Source organism: Ornithodoros turicata, chromosome 2 (assembly GCF_037126465.1).
Source record: "Ornithodoros turicata isolate Travis chromosome 2, ASM3712646v1, whole genome shotgun sequence".
Lineage (NCBI taxonomy): Eukaryota > Metazoa > Arthropoda > Arachnida > Ixodida > Argasidae > Ornithodoros > Ornithodoros turicata.
Window position 1 is genome coordinate 141521588 of NC_088202.1, and position 19772 is coordinate 141541359.

At 46.4% G+C, this 19772-nt stretch overlaps 1 protein-coding gene across 1 annotated transcript in view; it reads left to right on the top strand.

Moving 5' to 3' along the window:
- Window positions 1-16633: 16633 nt before the first annotated feature.
- Window positions 16634-19772, top strand: part of LOC135386240 (cubilin-like) — a 165110-nt gene continuing 161971 nt past the window's right edge. Inside the window, exon 1 of the mRNA XM_064616049.1 lies at window positions 16634-16761. Coding sequence (XP_064472119.1) covers window positions 16679-16761 — 83 coding nt within the window. The 5' untranslated portion in view covers window positions 16634-16678. The remainder of the gene's footprint in view (window positions 16762-19772) is intronic.

Here is a 19772-nt window from a genome sequence, read left to right on the forward strand (position 1 = left end):
ACCCAATTTTTTTTTTCTTTTTTTGATTATGTCGCGAATGACGTAAATGACGTGTTATCCGTTTCTCTCTCACTACTTTCCTCCTCTCTGCTCTGCTTCCCGTCTTCTTTTGTTGTTCCTTTTTTTTCTTCCATGCACTGTTTTTTTGGTTCGCGTTTGTCGGAATGCAGTGGAAGTTACAGGAATACGACAGAGCCTTGGTTGTTTGTCACATGAAGTATTTTATTGTGCAACATACGGTTATGCAAGCAAGACGTACACAGGATGACATTAATATTGCTCCAGAATTTGCTTGAAGCAGCTTGATAATGTCGGACTGCCTCTGGCAAGTACTGCTACTGGGAACTGGAGCTCAGTGGCTGCAAGATGAAAAAAAAAATTGTATCAGATATACGGTTATGCATGTGAAAGTTGCAATGTAAATAGAAAGAATAAAGGTGCTATTGAACGCGAAAAATAAGAGCGGTGGTAGGGTTGCGAGAAGCTCGCAGCCATGGGGTGTGATGAGCGACCTTAGTATAAAAAATACCTTTTATTGCGCTACTTCACAATGATATATTCCGACCGATTAGCCTGACAATCTTGGCTTTGGCGCTACGTACAGAACAGCTACTAAGTCAACGCGTCGTACGAAACTTGTCGAGCGAAATCACCAAGAATCAGACTTACAGTAGCGTCATACCTTTATACAGTACGACGTGAACGGGTATTTAATCATAACGTTTAGATGATATTGTTTCACGAAAAGAAATATAGTCTACCATCGTATCTGCAAAGCTACGCTGTCTGTCTCGGTGACCGCGTATTCCGGTAACTGTTAAGCAACTTATTCACAATACACGTAGTGAATGCGGTGTTGTAAGGCAACAAGCAACGACAAATGACTTACCTCTCGGCAGTCGTTGACCAGGTATCGGGTACGAGGCGTTCGGGCGCTCGAATACTTTCTACACCAAGAAGCAGAGCACAAATGTTGCGCAGGCATCTTCCCTGGCAGCTGTTACTGTTCGAGGACACTCACATGATACAGCTTGCGTTTTTAAACAGGAAAAATCAGAACTCATAGTCCCACACAACCGCTACACAACACGAGCCGTCCGAAACGGACGCCGTCGACTCCGTGGACGCCGGTTCCAACCGGCACAGCCGCCGCGCTGTCGCCTGTTCGAGCGCCCGCGAACACATTTGAAAACGGCCAATCATCGCTCAGAAAACGAATTCATCCTCATGGGAACCAATCAGTAATCACTAGCCACCGGATGTCTCCATGACGTTCAATTTATGACGTTTTCTGACGTCCGATAACGTGAAACGCATGAAGCGCCTCACTTTATCCCGCAAAGGAACTGGCGAGTTTCGGGCCCTTGCTTATGCTTTACAGTGCAACCTTTTGGCACGACATTGAATGCATTCTATCTACTCAACCCGAAGACATTAGAAAAAAAAAAAAACTTTCAACCCAAAATCCCTCGCAACAAATAAAATGTTATGGGAGACAAAATGATAATACGGTATGACAACTTATTTGTCGGAAGATGAATTGGCATTCTCATGGTTGGTGTCTAAGCGAACATCAAGCTTGCGTATGAGAATAAGAGCTCTGGAGGCAATCAACTGCATCATAGCCTGCTTGAACAAGTCTGTTGACCTGCCGTAATATACTTGACGGAACACAATGAAGACAACTTTTTTGATGATGTCACTTAACAATTCAATGATGTCGTCAACATACAACAGATGATCCAATGCATACACCATTAGATTGGATAAATGGCATGTTGTCCCAACTTAGACTCCACCGTAGACTCCAGGTAAGTTTGCGAAACAATCAGAAAACTCCCAGAAGTGATACCAACAGAGTTCTGAAAGGCCTTTAGATTGTCATCAACGAAACTTGAAACACGCTGAAGCAATTGCTGAATGTTCATGGTGTAGTATAAGTCCTTAATATCAAGCGAAAATAGTTGAAACTGTTGAGCATGCAAGGGTTTGATGTACTCAATGAGCTTACCGGTGTTTTTTAACGAGATAGATCCTGAAAGGGTGATGGACTTTAGAGCTCGCTGAAGAAAATCTGATACAGTTCGCTGCCACGAACCATGTTCAGATACCACAACACGTAAGGGCATTTCTGGCTTATGATCTTTGATGAGGAATTTCACATCAAGGGTGGAATGATTACTTTTCTAGATAGCTGTCGCAAGGAGGTGTTCACATCTTGAAAGTAGATTGACAATAATTGACTTGGCTTTCTTCAGCGAACCATTAAACGGCTTAAACAATGATGAAAGAGCAGTTACCACATTAGACCTGAAAAGCTGGTTCGGGAGGACCGCGAATTTTCCAGATTTGTCGCTTTGAAGGCGCTTCAAATCCAGGGTTTCAAGGTTCTTGATCACGGAAGCAAGTTGAGATGACAGCGGCTTGGTCTTTTTTGATGTGGCGCTTGGAGGAATTTGGGAAACACATCTAGCAGCGAAGAGGTTCTTAGCGGGCGGGTCAGCAATCTTGTGGGCAACAGAATCTATCATAGACGCAACATCAAACTTGGTCGGCTTGACAGGAAGGCAAAACATCGGCGTTGATGACAGCAGCTCAACCATGGGTTTCGGTAGCGGAATATTGCAGGGATTGATCGCAGAGCCACTGAAATGCTGGCTTGGGTTACGTTGAGAAGGTGGCACAGCGTGAGGACGAAACAGAACTTTCCTTGAAAACCACGCCTTCGCAAAGTTCCGCTTTTTTACGAAGACCCACTGTCGGAAGAAGATATGGGAACGATACTGGTTATCAAGAAGCGCGAGGATGCGGCTGCATCATATGTTCCATGCACGCGGCAATGCCCGCACATTGCGAATAACTATTGTGTATTTGTCAAACGAGGTAATTAGAGGAATGTCCTCAAAAATTCAGCTGAAAACTGCGACGGTGTTCACGAGACAAGAACTATAGCAATCGCTCCAACGGCCATTGCACTTGCACAAATTTTGTTCCCGCCACTCGGTATGTTCAAAATTGCAGCAAAATTTCATGCGCGAGCGCCACCATACGGTCAGCAACTTCGTAATGCAATCCGCTCACGTTCACGTATTTTCAACTCTTCAGCTCTTACAAGCCGGAGCAAATTGTCTCGTCGCAATTAAGTTGCATATTGCTACACTCTTACATATTCCCACAAATATTTCCTTCGCATTGTGCTCTTCCGTTTCCTGCAACGGAATGCAAGGTCGCCCAGTGCAACAATGCAACTATGGCGGGCTAGAATGTCCTTCTAGCCCGCCATAATGCAACTGCATGCAGGCCCGTGCAGGTGACATCACGCGCAGCCTTTGAGCGCCTTTGAGCCATGTGACTCGGGAAAACATGGGGATGCGTCACAGGCGTCATACCGCGTGCCGAATGAGCCAACAACGTGTTTTTTTACAATATATGTTGGTAATTGCATGCACACTGCAACGACTCACGGCATGCCCTCTTGCAGTAACTCCGGCACTAACTCCAGACTCCAGACTGGTAACTCTGGTTACCGGTACTGGTACTCTGGTTACTCTGGTCTGGGACTCTGTCTGGTAACTCCAGACTGCAGGGTTACGGTCGAAGTAAGGTGGAAGCTTGACGGCGACGCCTGCCAGAGATGGTGGTTGGGGCTGAGCCGGGGCCTGTGGATCGCCGTGGGACATGGCTTGAGGGAACCGGCGCGAGACGGCAGTGTTCTAAAAGTGTTCGGGTCACCAATATGACGAGACAACAAGCTAGGTCCGTTCTGGCCAGAGGCTACGTCTGGACTGCTTTATTGTTTGGCCAGCGGAACGGTCGCGGCACGAGATGATCTGGGCAGGTGACGATGAGCTGATGACGGTAGCGGTGCCGCTACAATGTTTTCCCGAGTCACGTGACTAAACGTGACGTCACTGCACAAGCCTCAATGAGGCTTGTGCATATAGCATTGGTTGCGTGCGCGTGATGGTGGTGGTGGTGATGGTGAAAGGGCTTGCCGTTGTCGGCCTCACGTATGTGGGCAAAGTCACGACTGACGCCCTGGGGAAATGTGCGTCCTGGGCCGACTTCTAAGGGAACCGTGCCGACATATGTCTGAAAGCGTCTGAGGAAAACCCAGGAAAAACCCCACACAGCGCGTGAGGTATCTTCACGCCTTCTTCGCTCGGCGACCAATGATAGCTTGCAAACGAAGTAATTCACGCATTACTTCATCGAGAATAGCTCGCGAAAGGCATGCACATGTGCCGGTGCACTGGCACAGTATCATTCCTGCGCGGAGTGCTCAAACACTTACATAACGGTCCTTCCCGCTTAGTGAGAAACATCGACGCCTCTTTCAGGCTCGCTCTGACCGACGCTGCACACTCGCATAGTGCCTTCAGCACATGCCGTGGATGTTGCATACCCCACCGTAGCACGCAGTCCACTTCGTGTGGCGTCGGCCACTAACTCGCCACGCGGCTACTGTGATGGCGGACGAAGACTACATCTAGATCTCCGATTTCTTCGCTCCTTTGCGGGATTTCAGTGAAAGATATATAAGTATTTATTCCTGTCATTCATTAGTCATTTATTAATACCAACGAACAACACAGCGAAGGCTGCGCTCGCAGCCTCCCATCGCCGCTGCGCCTGGGGTTCTCTGGTGGTCTCTTACTCTTCCACGGTGCTGAGCACCCCAGATGCACTCCATCGTCTTTGTAAGTCACTTTCACACTCGCACAAGTAGAAGTTTCTCCGCTGGTAGAGGGTAAGGGCTCCCTCAATTCCGCCATATTTCCGTTTAATGTATGCCGCCATATTCTGGCGAAACATTATTATTATTTCGACTTATGTATATTTCAACTTTTCAAATTTATAAAATTTTGGTTATTGTTGCTGAAGTCGACATCGCTTAACCTCCAGGTAGTACGTCTCAAATGCTTTCGAACGACACCTCGATATAGGCATCCTATAGCTTCACCTATATCTTCATCCCATCTTCACCCTATAGCTTTCGAGATATAGACTGCCCGCCAGGTACGCGTACCCCTGTATTTTCGTGTCTCACAGGCGCGCCCCCCACACCAAGAGATTGCGTCAGCCGCCACAATGACATTGTTAGATAGGATCTTACACGTATAAGCTATCTGGATTTAGCCGCTTGGTTGCGATCAGTTTATTACTCACCGAGTTATCACGAAATTCGGCATAATTTCGTTGCATCGGAAATTTTGGCATGCTAAAAAAAACAAAAAAAAAACATTTTCACATCAAAGGTATTTTCACAAGTAAACAGAAAATGGTTGCGAGCATTAAATAGCTTAATTAGCGGAAAAACGAGACTTTCGTGAAGTAGGCTGCACTTCTTCAGGTTTGAGGATCTGTTACAAATAGTCAAGAATATATCAACCCAAGTCGCAAAAGAGTAGAGGGCGAGGGTTTAGGAGGATACAAATAAATGTGCTACAAAGGAGGTGGCTAGACAAGTTCGGGCAGACATACAGATGACGTAGCACAACATATGAATGGACGCAGCGGCGAGTTAGGTAAAAACACAAAGGGACCCTTGGACGTCCGGGGAATTAGTGCTCACGGGCGAAGGTATCATAAAGGTATTTGGGAGACTAATATGTGGAGACACGTAGATTGCAATGATATAAATTGGCAGGATTCTGAAGACAAAAGATGTGATTACAGGAGATGCTGGTAGAATAGAAGATAGATCGATCAGCCCAATAAATGCGCCCTGATTTATTTTCACTTAGGGTTCGTTGCATCAGAATGCGACGTTGAGGAAACGAGAGAGGCCACCGCGACTTGCCACCAAAGCTTTGCACTTCAACACGGCAAAGGTGTTCCAGAATTAATAGATCCCTCCATTCCAGGACCTTCAATGCGCTTCTGCCAGTACCCTCATTGTTGCTTGGTCAAATGGGGCTTCACAGTTGCATCATTTGGAAGAATGTAAACCAAAGTTGTGTTCTCGGAATGTGCTCGAGAGGGGATCGAATAGATACTAAAATTATATCCCCCTGTGGGAATCTTCTTGTTGGCCCATAAATATGGCGTCCGCGAAGTGCATCACACCCGGATATATCCAGATATTTCCACAGCTCCTTCACAAAGAGCTTTGACTTGAAGACGTTTTGCACATGACGCTGCATGAAGCCTTGCACGGCGCACGAAAGGATGTTCCCGTATTGTTCTTCTTTCTATCTGTTTGTTTGTTTATTGTCAAGAAGGTGCCCAACGCCATTCCTTGAGCAAACACCTTCACACATGTAAAAGGAAGCAGAACTGTACCACGAAACTAATAACAGCCTAAGTAGACTAGTTCTCCCAAGGCGTAAATCTGTATTCTGCACACTAACAAGTGCTCGTTTTCCCGACAAGGCTCGACAATAAGGGCCGTTATGACAGGAGCAGGATTATTGCATACAAGCAGACTTGTACAAAATACTGCGCAAAAGTATTTAAAATAAGATACTAAATAGTCTACGGAAAAAGTATTTAAAATAGAGTACAAAATACTCAAAACTGAAAGTAATTTGAGTTGAGTACTAAATACTCTAAGAAGTATTTAAGATACTATTTAAAGTACTTTAGTATTAGCAGTAAGTGAAACGCGTATTCTGAACGTGGCCTTACAAATGAAAGGAATAAACTTCATCAGCCATGCATATCTTTCATTTGCAACGTCTTGGTGTCACGTAATGTTTGGAAAACTTTGGTGAACCCAAGTAAACTTTGTTGATATGTTCTGACCCAAAACTTCGTAATCCCTCCTGTATGTGGGTTGGGGTCTTTCAACCTCTGGCACGTGTTTATTGCTTTGATGACCAAGGAAATAAATGCCGGGATTATCTTGTACCTAATCCCCTGGTGATTCACCTGGCAATATGAATAGGAACGGTTTTCTGACGAAGCTGGCTATTGAGAAGCAAGGCCAGGCTTGGGACCAGCCTATTGTACAAGGGGATAAATGACAGATTCGCGAATTCCCGAAAAAAAGAAAACGATGAAAAAGGGGGTTAAATTACAGTGAGCTGAAAATCTCGGCACGGCGGGAAGCGTGCTGGATATGGCTTGACGAGGAAGGAAAGTATTTTGAGTACTGAGTAGCAAATACCGAAAAAAGTATTTTAAATACATTAAAAATACTTGTCGCAAAAAAGTATTGAGTAGAGTACCAAAATACCGGAAAAAGTATTTAAAATACTGTATTTTGAGTACGTACTCAAAATACGTACAAGTCTGCATACAAGTCTATCGCGAGCAGTACGTCTTAGATTCATTACGTATTCATAGGGAGTGACTTTTTCGGGTTAAACCCGATTCCGCCCGGTTATTCCCCCCCGAACTGACCTCCGACCAATTCGGGTTAAACCCGATTTCTCCGCGAATTCCAGTCACTATCAAATCCTCAAGTGACGTTTCCACTGGAAACGAACGAAGGTCGCCACGTGTAACAATGGGTTACTTACGTTCCCAGCAATACACCCATGTGTGCCAACACTGTCTATGCCTTCGGGGATTACCGCTGGAAGGTCACGATCCCGCAAAAAAACGATAACAACAACAAAAAAAAGGAGATATTAGGCAAGGACTTAATAGACAAGAGGAGAAACAAAAACACCCGATAACACCCGAAGGCACGATTATCGCCCGATATCTCCCCGAAGTACAGATTTAAAAATAGCGCCCGATTTTTACCCCCCGAATTTGAGAAATGCATTTAACCCGAAAAAGTCACTCCCTACGTATTCGGTACTGACGATGTAAGCGCTGATCCACTGTCCACTCAGGCGAGACCGAACACAACAAGCTTTGCATGACGTATATGTACTCAATAGAAAATGGTGCGACGTGAACTCCTTGGCCGCGTGGAGAGGGAGGGGCACGGCAACTGATTTTTTTTTAAATACAAAACGGCCATAATAAAAGCAGCGCCGCAGGGAATGTAGTAAAACCTACATGGCTTCTTGCAACAGTGTTCCTCCAGACATCGATGACAGGCTTGACAACAGTATAGAAGCTGGGTGTGTACCTGCGCGGATGGCACATGCCGTCGTCCGTTATCACTTGCACTGGGTCTGAGTCTGTTTTTGTTCTTACGATAACGAAGTAATACCCCTGTCACACGGGCATTTTCGATCCTGCTCGACCGAACCTGCTTGAACCCAATGCAGATCGGATGGTGCTGCACGGCCGCTTCCAAGCAGGATCGAACTTTGATCCTGCTTGACTCAAGACAGTTCCCATAACAGGATTGAGAATTTCAAGACGGCTCGACGGCCGCCATTTGCATCCTCGACCCCGGTGAACTGTCGTAACTTAAGACGGACATGCGCGCGAAGCTACAAATGATGCTTACATCGGTATACGATAAATTACCACTAATATCGCTGTTATATATGAAACGCGAAAGTAATGAGTTCCGTTTATTCATTTGCACAGGTCAACCCTTCAATGCGCATTGAAAGTGGCCGCGTGTAGCAGCGTCAAAACTCGAGCGTGCTCGGGAAGTTCGATGCAGATCGGATTCGAGAAGGATCGAAATGCCCGTGTGACAGGGGTATAAGAGTTGCTCCAGTAGTTAGTGGTTTCCCAGATGGTTAGATGCCGAATAAAGGACATCAGCAGCGTGGTGTCGCATGCTGGAGCTCCTCTTATGTTTATCCTACAATGCAGACGTGATATGCACATAGTGGTTGGGATAAAACACACAAAGTTTTGGACGATCCAGTGATTATGGTTTCTTTATCTTTGCATTGGTTTCTTTCTGTCACTTGTGTGTTTGACGAAGTCCACCAGGGGTTGTCGGGGTATTTGGTATGCTATACTTGAAATATAACCGCAGCAGAGAATAACGACGATAAGAGACAGGCAACACACAGCACGACTGCGTATACAATCGTACTCGTCACCCGTACGCGGCCGTGCTGTATGTCGTCCGTCTCTTGTCTTCGTTATTTCCTCCTACAGTTATACTACTAGAGAGTTTGAGAAGGTCACTGTGCACACACCCGCAGCTTCAGCAGTCGACGCAATTGTTTTACACATATACCGCCAACGCATATTACCAGCAGAATTGTGAAAACTGCGTCTTTGGTGTTGCTATTGTTCCTATATATTGAGTATGAGTAACACACGCGGAAATAGCGTCAACGAAGTGCAACGAAGAACATTAAAGTGATTATTAAGCACTCGGCAGTGAGGTCACGGGGCCTTTCTTTACTTTACTGTATTGTCCATGAAATAAAAGGTGGGTGATATTTATCTCCAGGCACCGCATACTACAAAAACATTTATACACCTTTATGGTTCGGTCACGTTAAGTCACCGTCACGATGCCGAAGAACAGACACGACAAACCACAAGAATTTGTCCCTTCTGCGTGGGTCCCTAACTCTTTTCCTTGTTTCACGCTTTTTTACTGGTATACGCGGCAAGGAGATGATACAGCGCTGCTATTACTTGTAGCAGCTGCCCGTAGCGGCTCAGCCAGAAGCCCAGTTTATCAACGCAACGGTCACTGGGCGTATGGACTATTCGCCACTTCTAGGAAGAAGAAGAAGAAGAACGCGCCCTCGTTCTGTCGGTTGTGTTGCGGCCTGTGGAGCTTCTGCGCTGGTCTTCCTCGACAATGCCTTCCAGAACCATTTCACGGGCTGTGCTGCACACATTCGCTTCTGCGGACCAAAATTCTTCAGAGGAACCGGATGGTATCACCCTGGTGAGATACGGTTTTCTACCGGAGGGGTCGTCACCGCTTGTTAGTAACTTGGGCAAGTGGGCTCTTCAGAAGCTCTCTGAAGAACCAGACGACGCTCAGTTCTTCTCTAGCGCCGCTGCAAGTCCAAATGTAGACACGCTACTCGGCTATATCTCCCACCATCAGCAAAGCATCAATAACTTCATCGACGTGTTCTGGTTCGCAGTTGGATTTCTTCTTGTATCAGGTACTGTGGGAGGAATTTGTCATCTAGCTCGACAGCGTAGACGCAAGCGGGAAGTAAAGACATCCACGCTGGCCTATATGGTGTGCATGGTGCTTCTCGCCCTCTCTCTAGCGACATTGATGTACTCATGCGTCTGCCTTATCAACACTAGGGATACATTGATAACATCTCTCGTCGTAAAAGCTCCTGACATGAAGGGGATGGCGTTTAGAAACCTGCGAGCATACGTGAGAGATGTATTGCGGAATATGAACGACTCTGCAAGGTCTGAAGCGATGTCAGGGGCGACGAAGCTCGTATCTTCGGAGTTCAAGACGAGCTTTCGAAATTTCGTTGAAGACAAGCTTCTAGCAGACCGGAATGCACCTCTTTATAATGTTGCGCGTGACTGTGCGGATGACGTAAAATACTTGAAAGGGCTTATGAAGGAAAACTCGACAGTTCCGCAAGACGGTTCCTTCAGAGACATCCAGTACCAGTGCTCTGTCCTCAACCGAAAGCACCAGATAATTATAAGCCGAGTAGTGCAACACGTTTCGGACTCGACAGCAGCCGAAAGGTCGGATATAGTGCAAGGGTTAAGGAACAGCACCATCGGTGGCATCAATGAAACCGAACATGGCGTCTGGACCACGCTGGACGGAATCAACGCCGTAGAAAAGTCGATATCAGATTTTGAAGAAAAGCACGGCGTGTACAAATATTTTAGTGAGGACTTTATGCATTGGCTCCTCGCTCTCATACTGCTGCAGCTTCTTGCCGTCGGAGTGCTGGCATGCAGTCTTGGGATCGGTGCAACCGTTCGGAACACGTACGTGGAGCCCAGCAAACGAAGCCGGGCATCGAGCATTGTCGGCTACGCGTTCATTTTTAGCGCTTGTCTGTTTATCATACATTCGATAACTGGAATGTCTATGGCCACAGCTCTGACAGCGTACAGTACATTGACAGAATGTTATCTGTGCGCCCCGTACCGTTTGAAGCATTACAGCGTTCTGGACGATGCGCTCGCGATGTTATGGCCACTGGAACGCAGATGGCAACCGTTCACAAAGCTGGTTCCCAGTGAACTGTTTAACAGTTGTAGCAACGAATCGACCTCCATTTTAAACCTACAAGTTCCAAAACGAAATGCATCTTACAAGTATGATTCACCGCTGTTCCGAACTATCCCGGGGACGTCGACATCACAGTTGATGTCTGCTGTGAATGGGCCTGACAAGCTGACCCTCCGGGACCACACTGCAATAGTTAAGCTCCTACTAATGGCTGTCCAGAAAGCATCATCTGTCAGCCACACCGAGGCATCGAGGCAGAGTATAATCAAAATTTATAACAAATGGGCCCGTATAACGGATACTGGAGTCACCTCAACGAATGAAAGTGGTATTCTGAACATTTTAGTACCCCGGATTTCATCCTATTACTCTCAGTTCTTGAAGGATGCGGTCACAAATGCAGAAACCCTAATACAGGATACAGTACAAGTGATTGGGCCGTGCTACATCCCACTCAGCATCGTGTCGTCGTTTATGGATGTTGCCTGCAGTCTGTTCACAACAGAACTGGTGGGACACTGGGTGGCACTCCTCCTGGCGGTAACCATTAGTGTTCTCGTTATACCACTGGCAATTGGGGCATCGAGTTTCTTTATAAAGACTAAAGGGCGTAGGAGAAGTGTGGACAAGCGCGGTACGAAGCAGGCACAAGAATATGTCACAGGCAGAAAATCGTCAACAATGTCGTCGTCGGGAACGTTCTCTGCACGTAGCGGCGATGACCAGCCCTCCTATCTGCAAGCCGTCGATAAAGGGCCTTACTCTGAAAGACGGCAGTCCTACCTTCGTGAGGTTAACGACGAGCAGGATTCAAGAATGATTGCGGACAAACAGCGTCAGCGTCGAGCAACAGACGCCAGTGAACAACCTTGGTACCAAAGTAGCCTTAGCGATGAGCAGTCGTCGTCTCAAAAAACTATTTCCAATGAACCGCCTTCCTGTCGGCGTACGACTACAGTCCGAACTCCGGCTAACCATTATCAGACGAACATAGCCATGTCCGTCCTGGAAACAATGGCACCAAGGGCGGCACTATGTACCTTGCAGCCTTGGCAAGGGTGTGCCTTGCACTATGAAGCACGTCACTCGTGCACCAGGGCTCCACCAAATGACGACTCCCAATACGAATGCGCACCGTCATCGGCTCTCTCCTACGCCACAGCTATCGTGTCGTCTCCACACAGCCACGATATAATTGAGTCCTACGATGAGATATCTTGCTACTATGAACCGCCGCCGTACCACGGTGACGGATCTCAACAAACCTTCGAAGTTTCCTGCAAATATCGTAACCTGCAGTCGTCCAGGTCGCAAACATCGCAGGTGACTATCCACTCTGCGCCACTGCCTCAAGTTATCCTACGGTCGCCACCACCTCCTCCTCCGCCAATAATCGTACAGTCGCCGCCACCGCCACCACCAATTATCGTACGGTCTCCAGCGTCACCTCCACATATTATCGTACAGCCCCCACCGCCTCCTCAACAAGTTATCATGCAGTCCCCGCCACCGCCTCCACAAGTTATCGTGCAGTCCCCGCCACCGCCTCCACAAGTTATCGTGCAGTCTCCGCCACCGCCTCCACAAGTTGTCATGCAGTCCCCGCCACCGCCTCCACAAGTTATCGTGCAGTCTCCGCCACCGCCTCCACAAGTCGTCATGCAGTCCCCGCCACCGCCTCCACAAGTTATAGTGCAGTCGCCGCCGCCGTCTCCACCACCACAGTTTACGGCACCGTCATCCCCCCAGTTCATCGTTCCAGCTCAGCGCTACATGGTCCCTGCTCCCTTTATGGGGCACTTCTCACCTATGCTGTCTGTAAATCGACCAATGGCACCTTATGCACCACAGCTACCGCCACGGTCACCACCTCCTGCGTCTCGACTGAGTTGCGGTTCCGCAGAAAGTCGGCGGACTGCTTCAAGCCGCGCTACTCTCAACTTCTTCGGTGCATCCAGAGGACCAGGTGGTTATACTTTGGGATCTCCGCCTGCTCCCCAGGCTCGGGTTTATGGACGTGCAATGAAGTACGGGTTTCATGCGGCAACACAGACTCAGTACGCTCACGCAGATCCCTTGGAACAGCAGAAGCGTACGACTTCGTCACATCGCGTTACATCTGTAATACGCCTTCAGCAGCCTTGATTTACGGACAAATTAAATGCGTTACTGTGATAATGCATATCGTAAAAAAGTGACTTCGAAGTATTTCCTTGCAGACACAGAGTAATTATGCGATAACTATAGTGTCATGCGGAAGAATATGGCAGCAATAAACTACCGCTGCGTCGCGCCTACTTAATTTTAAGGGGTTTGCATAAGGCAGACCCGTACGAATGTATTTGGACACGTTAAAAATTCTGTTTTTTTTTTCTTTTTTTACAAACCCAGAGGCCATGAATAGAACCGCAAGAGCTTTGTAAGCATATGTAATGCATCCCTGGTCACTAAAACATCCACCATGTGGAGTATGAGACAAGCATTAGTTAGAATAACGAATGCATTACCTAAAAACCGCGGTAAAAAAAAGGCGACTGCTGCGACACGACCGTTGCCGGCGCAATGGAGAAGCTAGATGTGATGTCAGCGGACTGGCTTAGTGCACCCTCGGAGTGAATACATGATGCATGTGATGACAGGCCGCCTGCACGGGGCCTTTTTTTGTGTGTGTGTGTGTGTGTGTGTGTACTGTGCTCGCGTTGAATGAAATATGGGAAAAATCGGATAAAGGTATTCCAGTTCATATTGAGGTCCATTCGCCACCGATAACTCAGATTTTTCCGGGATCTCTTCGTGGATCCTTTAAGAAAAAAAAAATCGCAAAGGTAATCTAGAAAGCCAGGGAGAATCGCGCGAGTAATGTGGTATACGAGAAACTAAATTTGAGTGTTTAGCTAAACTCTTCAATTCAAATCTTCAGTTCACACTCGTTGCGTTTTGCACAGAATAGGATACGAGAGGGTAGTTCACTAAGTTATAAGCTTAATTATGCAATATCCTGACGGTATTGGTATTGCAATGTTGCATGCACATTGATTTCTTCCTTCAAGGTAATAGGTGATAGTAATAAATAAACCTTAGATGAAAGCTGGGTCTACGACTGGGACACCGAGAGCGAGCAAGATGCCATGGCTAGAAGCACACGAAGTCTTCTCCGATCATAGGATTCAAACCAGCCTCTATGGAGAAGATCATGCACCATTTTCTCTTCTGTCTCTCTCTCTTTTTTCTCTCTCTTTTTTTGTGGGGGAGGGGGGTGAGAGGCGGATTTATTACTAACAATGCAAAGCTACGTTAACAGGGGCCTGTTATGAACAAGTGCTGGTTCGGTTGCGTGAGGCAATAAAGAAAAGCGTCCGGGAAAATTCAAGAAAGAAAAAAAAAAGGCCGCCCCACTCTTGCCTCCTACCGCCCAGCAGCTTCTCCGGGCCAATGATTTATTTCTATGTCCACATCTGAAGAAGCAACTTTGAGGACAACGATTTCTCGATGACGATGAGATGGAAGAGACAGTTGAACAGTGTTTCCTTTATTTTATTTCGCTTCGCTAAAAGCACACGACGCACCTCTATAAAGGAATTCTCAAGAAAAGGGATCGAAGCTCTCTCATTCGTACCTCATGAGAGTTCCTATAGAATTACGATGACAAATATTCCGTAAGAAATCAGTAGAAACACATCAGGATCCCATACGAATTTCTATAGACACTCTATGAAGTACAGTACGTAATGTCTCTACAGAGTCAATACAATAGAGTTTCTTTAGAAAATAATTTCACATTTCATAATTTCTGTTTAGGTACGTAAAAGCCTCAGCATGCTTACAGCTTAACTTCCTTATTGTGCTCCAGCGCGTCCGCCACGCTAAGCCTAACCATCGCGTCCTGAACAAAAATCTGCATTTCGTTCGCTAAAACGACTTCGATAAGCTTCGAGAACACGCGCGGAACCACGGAAACAGATGGCACGTTGCTTGGTGATATCCTACTTTGAAGTACGTTCACTCTCAAGCCTCGCGCATATAAGCTTAGATATTGCAATTTGTGATTCTGCTGGGGTGGATTTTGAGATTCTGGGTGCGCTAGGATGTCGTGGCTTAACTGGGTCGGGAGTCCAAGAACATATATTCATTTTTCGACCCAGCCCCTTAATACGTCATTCAATGCACTGCGCACATAGGCTTCGAAGTTATCTAACTTCGAAGCCTATGTGCGCAGTGCATTGAATGACGTATTAAGGGGCTGGGTCGAAAAATGAATATATGTTCTTGGACTCCCGACCCAGTTAAGCCACGACATCCTAGCGCACCCAGAATCTCAAAATCCACCCCAGCAGAATCACAAATTGCAATATCTAAGCTTATATGCGCGAGGCTTGAGAGTGAACGTACTTCAAAGTAGGATATCACCAAGCAACGTGCCATCTGTTTCCGTGGTTCCGCGCGTGTTCTCGAAGCTTATCGAAGTCGTTTTAGCGAACGAAATGCAGATTTTTGTTCAGGACGCGATGGTTAGGCTTAGCGTGGCGGACGCGCTGGAGCACAATAAGGAAGTTAAGCTGTAAGCATGCTGAGGCTTTTAATGCCAATAAATTGTGGACGATTGTGTAAGAATAAGCTTATCCGTGTCTTTTTTTTTTCTTGCTTTCTTTCTGGGTTGTCTGTAAGAATCGGTGCACACAAAAAGCAAGGTTAGAGACGAAGCGCTCGCAGATAAGCTTCGTTCTGAAACTTTTATTCGAGCGTTTTAACCTGTTTCCATGCATTTCACGACCTTTCAGGAGATACAGATTGCACCGAAAATGGACTGCCTCGCAGACAGCACTGTCTGCGAGAACAAGCTGAGCTCATTTCGCTGTATCGGCGCCGATACTAAGTGAGAAGCGAACGGAGAACAGTGAAATTTGTAGGTTTGTAACTCAAACGTCGCCATGCCAGTACTGGACAGCTGTTTCGGCCTTGTTGGGCCTCATCAACAGTACGCAGGCAGGCAACGTTTGAGTGCACTCTTAAAAATGAACTTCACCACATAGCACGCTCCTAGCCAACCACCATCCCGAATGACAACGTTCTCGCCCCTGATTTGTTGAAAACGGGAGGAGGAGCCTATTTTGTGCCGTGCATAATGGCACAAAATGGGCTCCTCCTCCCGTTTTCAACAAATCTAGGGCGAGAACGTTGTCATTCGGGGTGATGGTTGGCTAGGAGCGTGCTATGTGGTGAAGTTCATTTTTAAGAGTGATGGATGGCGTCAGAAGGTCACGTAACACGTGATTCCTCCCGTCAGGGGGAGATAACTCACTCACAATTTGTAGGGACGGCGAAGTGGGAAGGACCCCGGAAAACCAACATGGATAGCGACTGAGCTACAAACAAGTCTTTATCTTTCCTTCGGTCACTATAGGTACGAAAAATCCGGACACTGTCCGAGCCGTGCTTTCTTCATCTTTCCCATCGTCCTACCGCTAAAACTCTGTCGCATCGGCGTTATAGGACGACCGACATGTAAGAAGATCAAGGGGCGCGACGCGTAAGCGATTCCCGCCGCGCGTAAAAAGACGCACCTGCGACGCGTCCGTCCATGGGGGGCGTGCGGTGCCGTCCCGGTCCCTGCACTGCCACACACACACACACTACACGCGTGTGCCTGCGTGTGAGTGTCGCTCACAACGGCGGAATATGTTGAAGCCTCGTGAAGCGTTGCTTGTGGCCCTGTGTTGTGCCTGGGTTACGTCGCTTTCCGGAGATACATTTCCTAACAAGTGAGTTACGATTTCATCAAATGTAATCGCCTCTTTCTTTTTTTTTTTTGCATAAGATAAAAGAGCGACTCCGTGTACGCTGATTTTATCTTGCTCGCATGTGCCTTCCGCGAGGCGATAACACATTATACAAACGTTAATCTACACTCTTAAAAATGAACTTCACCGCATAGCACGCTCCTAGCCAACCATAATCTCGAATGATATCGTTATCTGATCTGATTTGTTGAAAACGGAAGGCGTACGCCTTTTTGTGACACTTATGCTGGTCATAATTGTCACAGAAAAGGCGTACGCCTCCCGTTTTCAACAAATCAGGGCAGATAACCATATCATTCGAGATAATGGTTGGCCAGGAGCGTGCTATGGGGTGAAGTTCATTTTTAAGAGTGTACTTTAACAGAAACTCCGTGTTAAACAAATTACATCTTGAAGGGTATAACCCGTACATTCATTTCTAAACAGAAGAAAACGAAAAGCAGTACCAAAAGTGTAGTATGTATATATTAAGCCTTCGTATAACTTCCCGAGGCCTATGTTGAGATCCATCACTTAGACGCGAATGAATAATGGTGAAGTAGCTTTTATATCCATATGTGCGTATTACACACATATTAAGAATATGTAACATTCTGTGAAAGTGTAGATATGTAAGACTATGAGAAGTGTATGGGTAACGTGACGTTAGCCACATGATTCTGGGCATAGATTGAGAAGTTACCCATCAAAAAGAACTCGTTACGAGTTAAGTTACCATGTGAAAAATGTAACTAAGTTCATAACGAAGTTCTTCAGCCTGAAATGTAACTCGCAGTTACTGAGTTACTTAAAAAAAGGAACGAGTTACTTCCAAGTTACTTCGGACACAAAATAGCATTACGCATGTGCAGCGCGCATGAGCAGTTGAGTTGCATGAGGAGGAGTGCAACAAGCTTTGCATCGTACTTCGTGTGGGCGCACGATGGTTCAGCTTCATTTCAATGGCAGCGGTTCTTGCTTCCTGAATAAAATACTGGTATTGATTGAATATCACGTTTTATGGCAAAAAAAAAAAAGAAACGCAATGAAGGAACCGGAGAGAAAGCAAGAAAATATGTGGACGTGAGTGAAAAGCGAATTAAAAGTAACTTGGAACTTAACTTACATTGGAAAAGTTACCTGAAAAAGAAAGGGTTCCTCTGAAAGTTACCTCGGCGAAAAAGTACCGAGTTAAGTTACAAGTTAACAAAAAAGGAACTTAGTTACAGTAACGAGTTACTTGTAACGACTTACCTTGAACTCTGATTCTGGGCGTACATAGAGTATGCTTGTATACCACTCAAGACGAACACATTGGAAGCAATGCAAAAGAGATTTTTCGTTTTCAAAGAAGCCCAGGCCTTCCTCGGGACTAGATTTTACACACATACCAATACATACCACAAAGTGCGCACCTATGCACCTGACCTTACCAAAGAAATGTTAGTTTTACTTGCACCGCCACGTATTTCATAAAATAATAAGAAAAAAAAAAGACGAGGACGTTCTCCGCAACTAATAGTAGTCGTAGTAGTAGTTAGTAGTAGCAAATAAATAAATAACTAGTACGGCAAATGGTAGAGCCTGAAGCCGCATCTACGGGTGGAAAATGAAAAACGGTGGATAACGAAGCCGTCCACCAAGCAACTAAAGGACACCGTGCAGCAGTGGCGACCCTGTGGATCAGTCGGCAACGTGTCGTATTGCTGAACGGGTTCTATCCCCCGCCGAGCCAAGTAAAATTCATTCACCCAATGTGGGGTCGCTAAACATCATAGCTCTCTTCGCAGAGGACGCCGCTACACTCTTAAAAATGAATTTCACCGCATAGCACGCTTCTAGCCAACCATCATCTCGAATAATATCGTTATCTGCCCTGATTTGTTGAAAACTGGAGGCGTACGCCTTTATGTGACACTTATGCCGTTCATAATTGTCACAAAAAAGGTGTACGCCCCCGTGTTCAACAAATCAGGACAGATAACGATATCATTCGAGATCATGGTTGGCTAGGAGCGTGCTATGCGGTGAAATTCATTTCTAAGAGTGTACGGTTGATCAAAGCTACTTTTGCCACTATCCGAGGGATAGTGTGAAACTATAGTCGTGTTCAACTTAAGAAGGAAAAGAAATGTAGTCCGTCAGCTCTCAAAATATTACTGCGCCGCGGATAGGATGATTCACGCAGAGAGTTCACGCTTCCTCCTTTGCCATATAATATAATCCATCATACTCACGCTGCTTTCGTATTGGATGCTTCGACTGGCCGCATGACACTACGCGAGCCCTCTCTGCCATTCGTCTACTGATGGCGCATGGGCGCATGGAGGCGCTGCAGTAGTTCTCCTGGCGTGCTGTGGTGTCGCCTTATCTCCAGCGGCGTTTGTAGCTGGCGGACCACATTTCTGTTCCTTCTTAAATTGAAGACAACTATAGAGCTATCCCGTTTGACAGTCTGAACTGCACGGTGCACAAATCGAAAACCCGTGGTAGTTTCGGTTTCGTATTCAAACGTGATATTCCGTATGCCCTTGTTGGCCCTTGTCATTGTGGACGTTTCTTAGAGAATGACGTCACACGATCTAGAAGAGCCTTCGAGTCCTCCTACACCACGCTTAAAGTTGAACACTACTTTTTTTTTTAAAGAAAATTATACCAATATATCGGCAGGTTAAAAATAGCCGAGATTGCAGGATTCCTGATATCTCGCATCCCAACATTACTCCCAAGTGTTCGTGGTACCAGGACTGGAGAGACTCAACCGTTCTTGATGTATGAATGGAGCTAGTCAACACAATTTAATTAGCGGTTAGAACACCTAAACGACTTATTCACGGTCTCACCTCACTCGCGAATTACAACGACAAATAATTCGCGTTTTTCACTGCGGTATCTGTGGCCATGATACTGGGATACTTGGCCATGGGACCAGGGGTCGAATTCACAAAGAGCTCGTGCGACGGAATCTGTCGTAACTCCGTCGTACGGGAAAG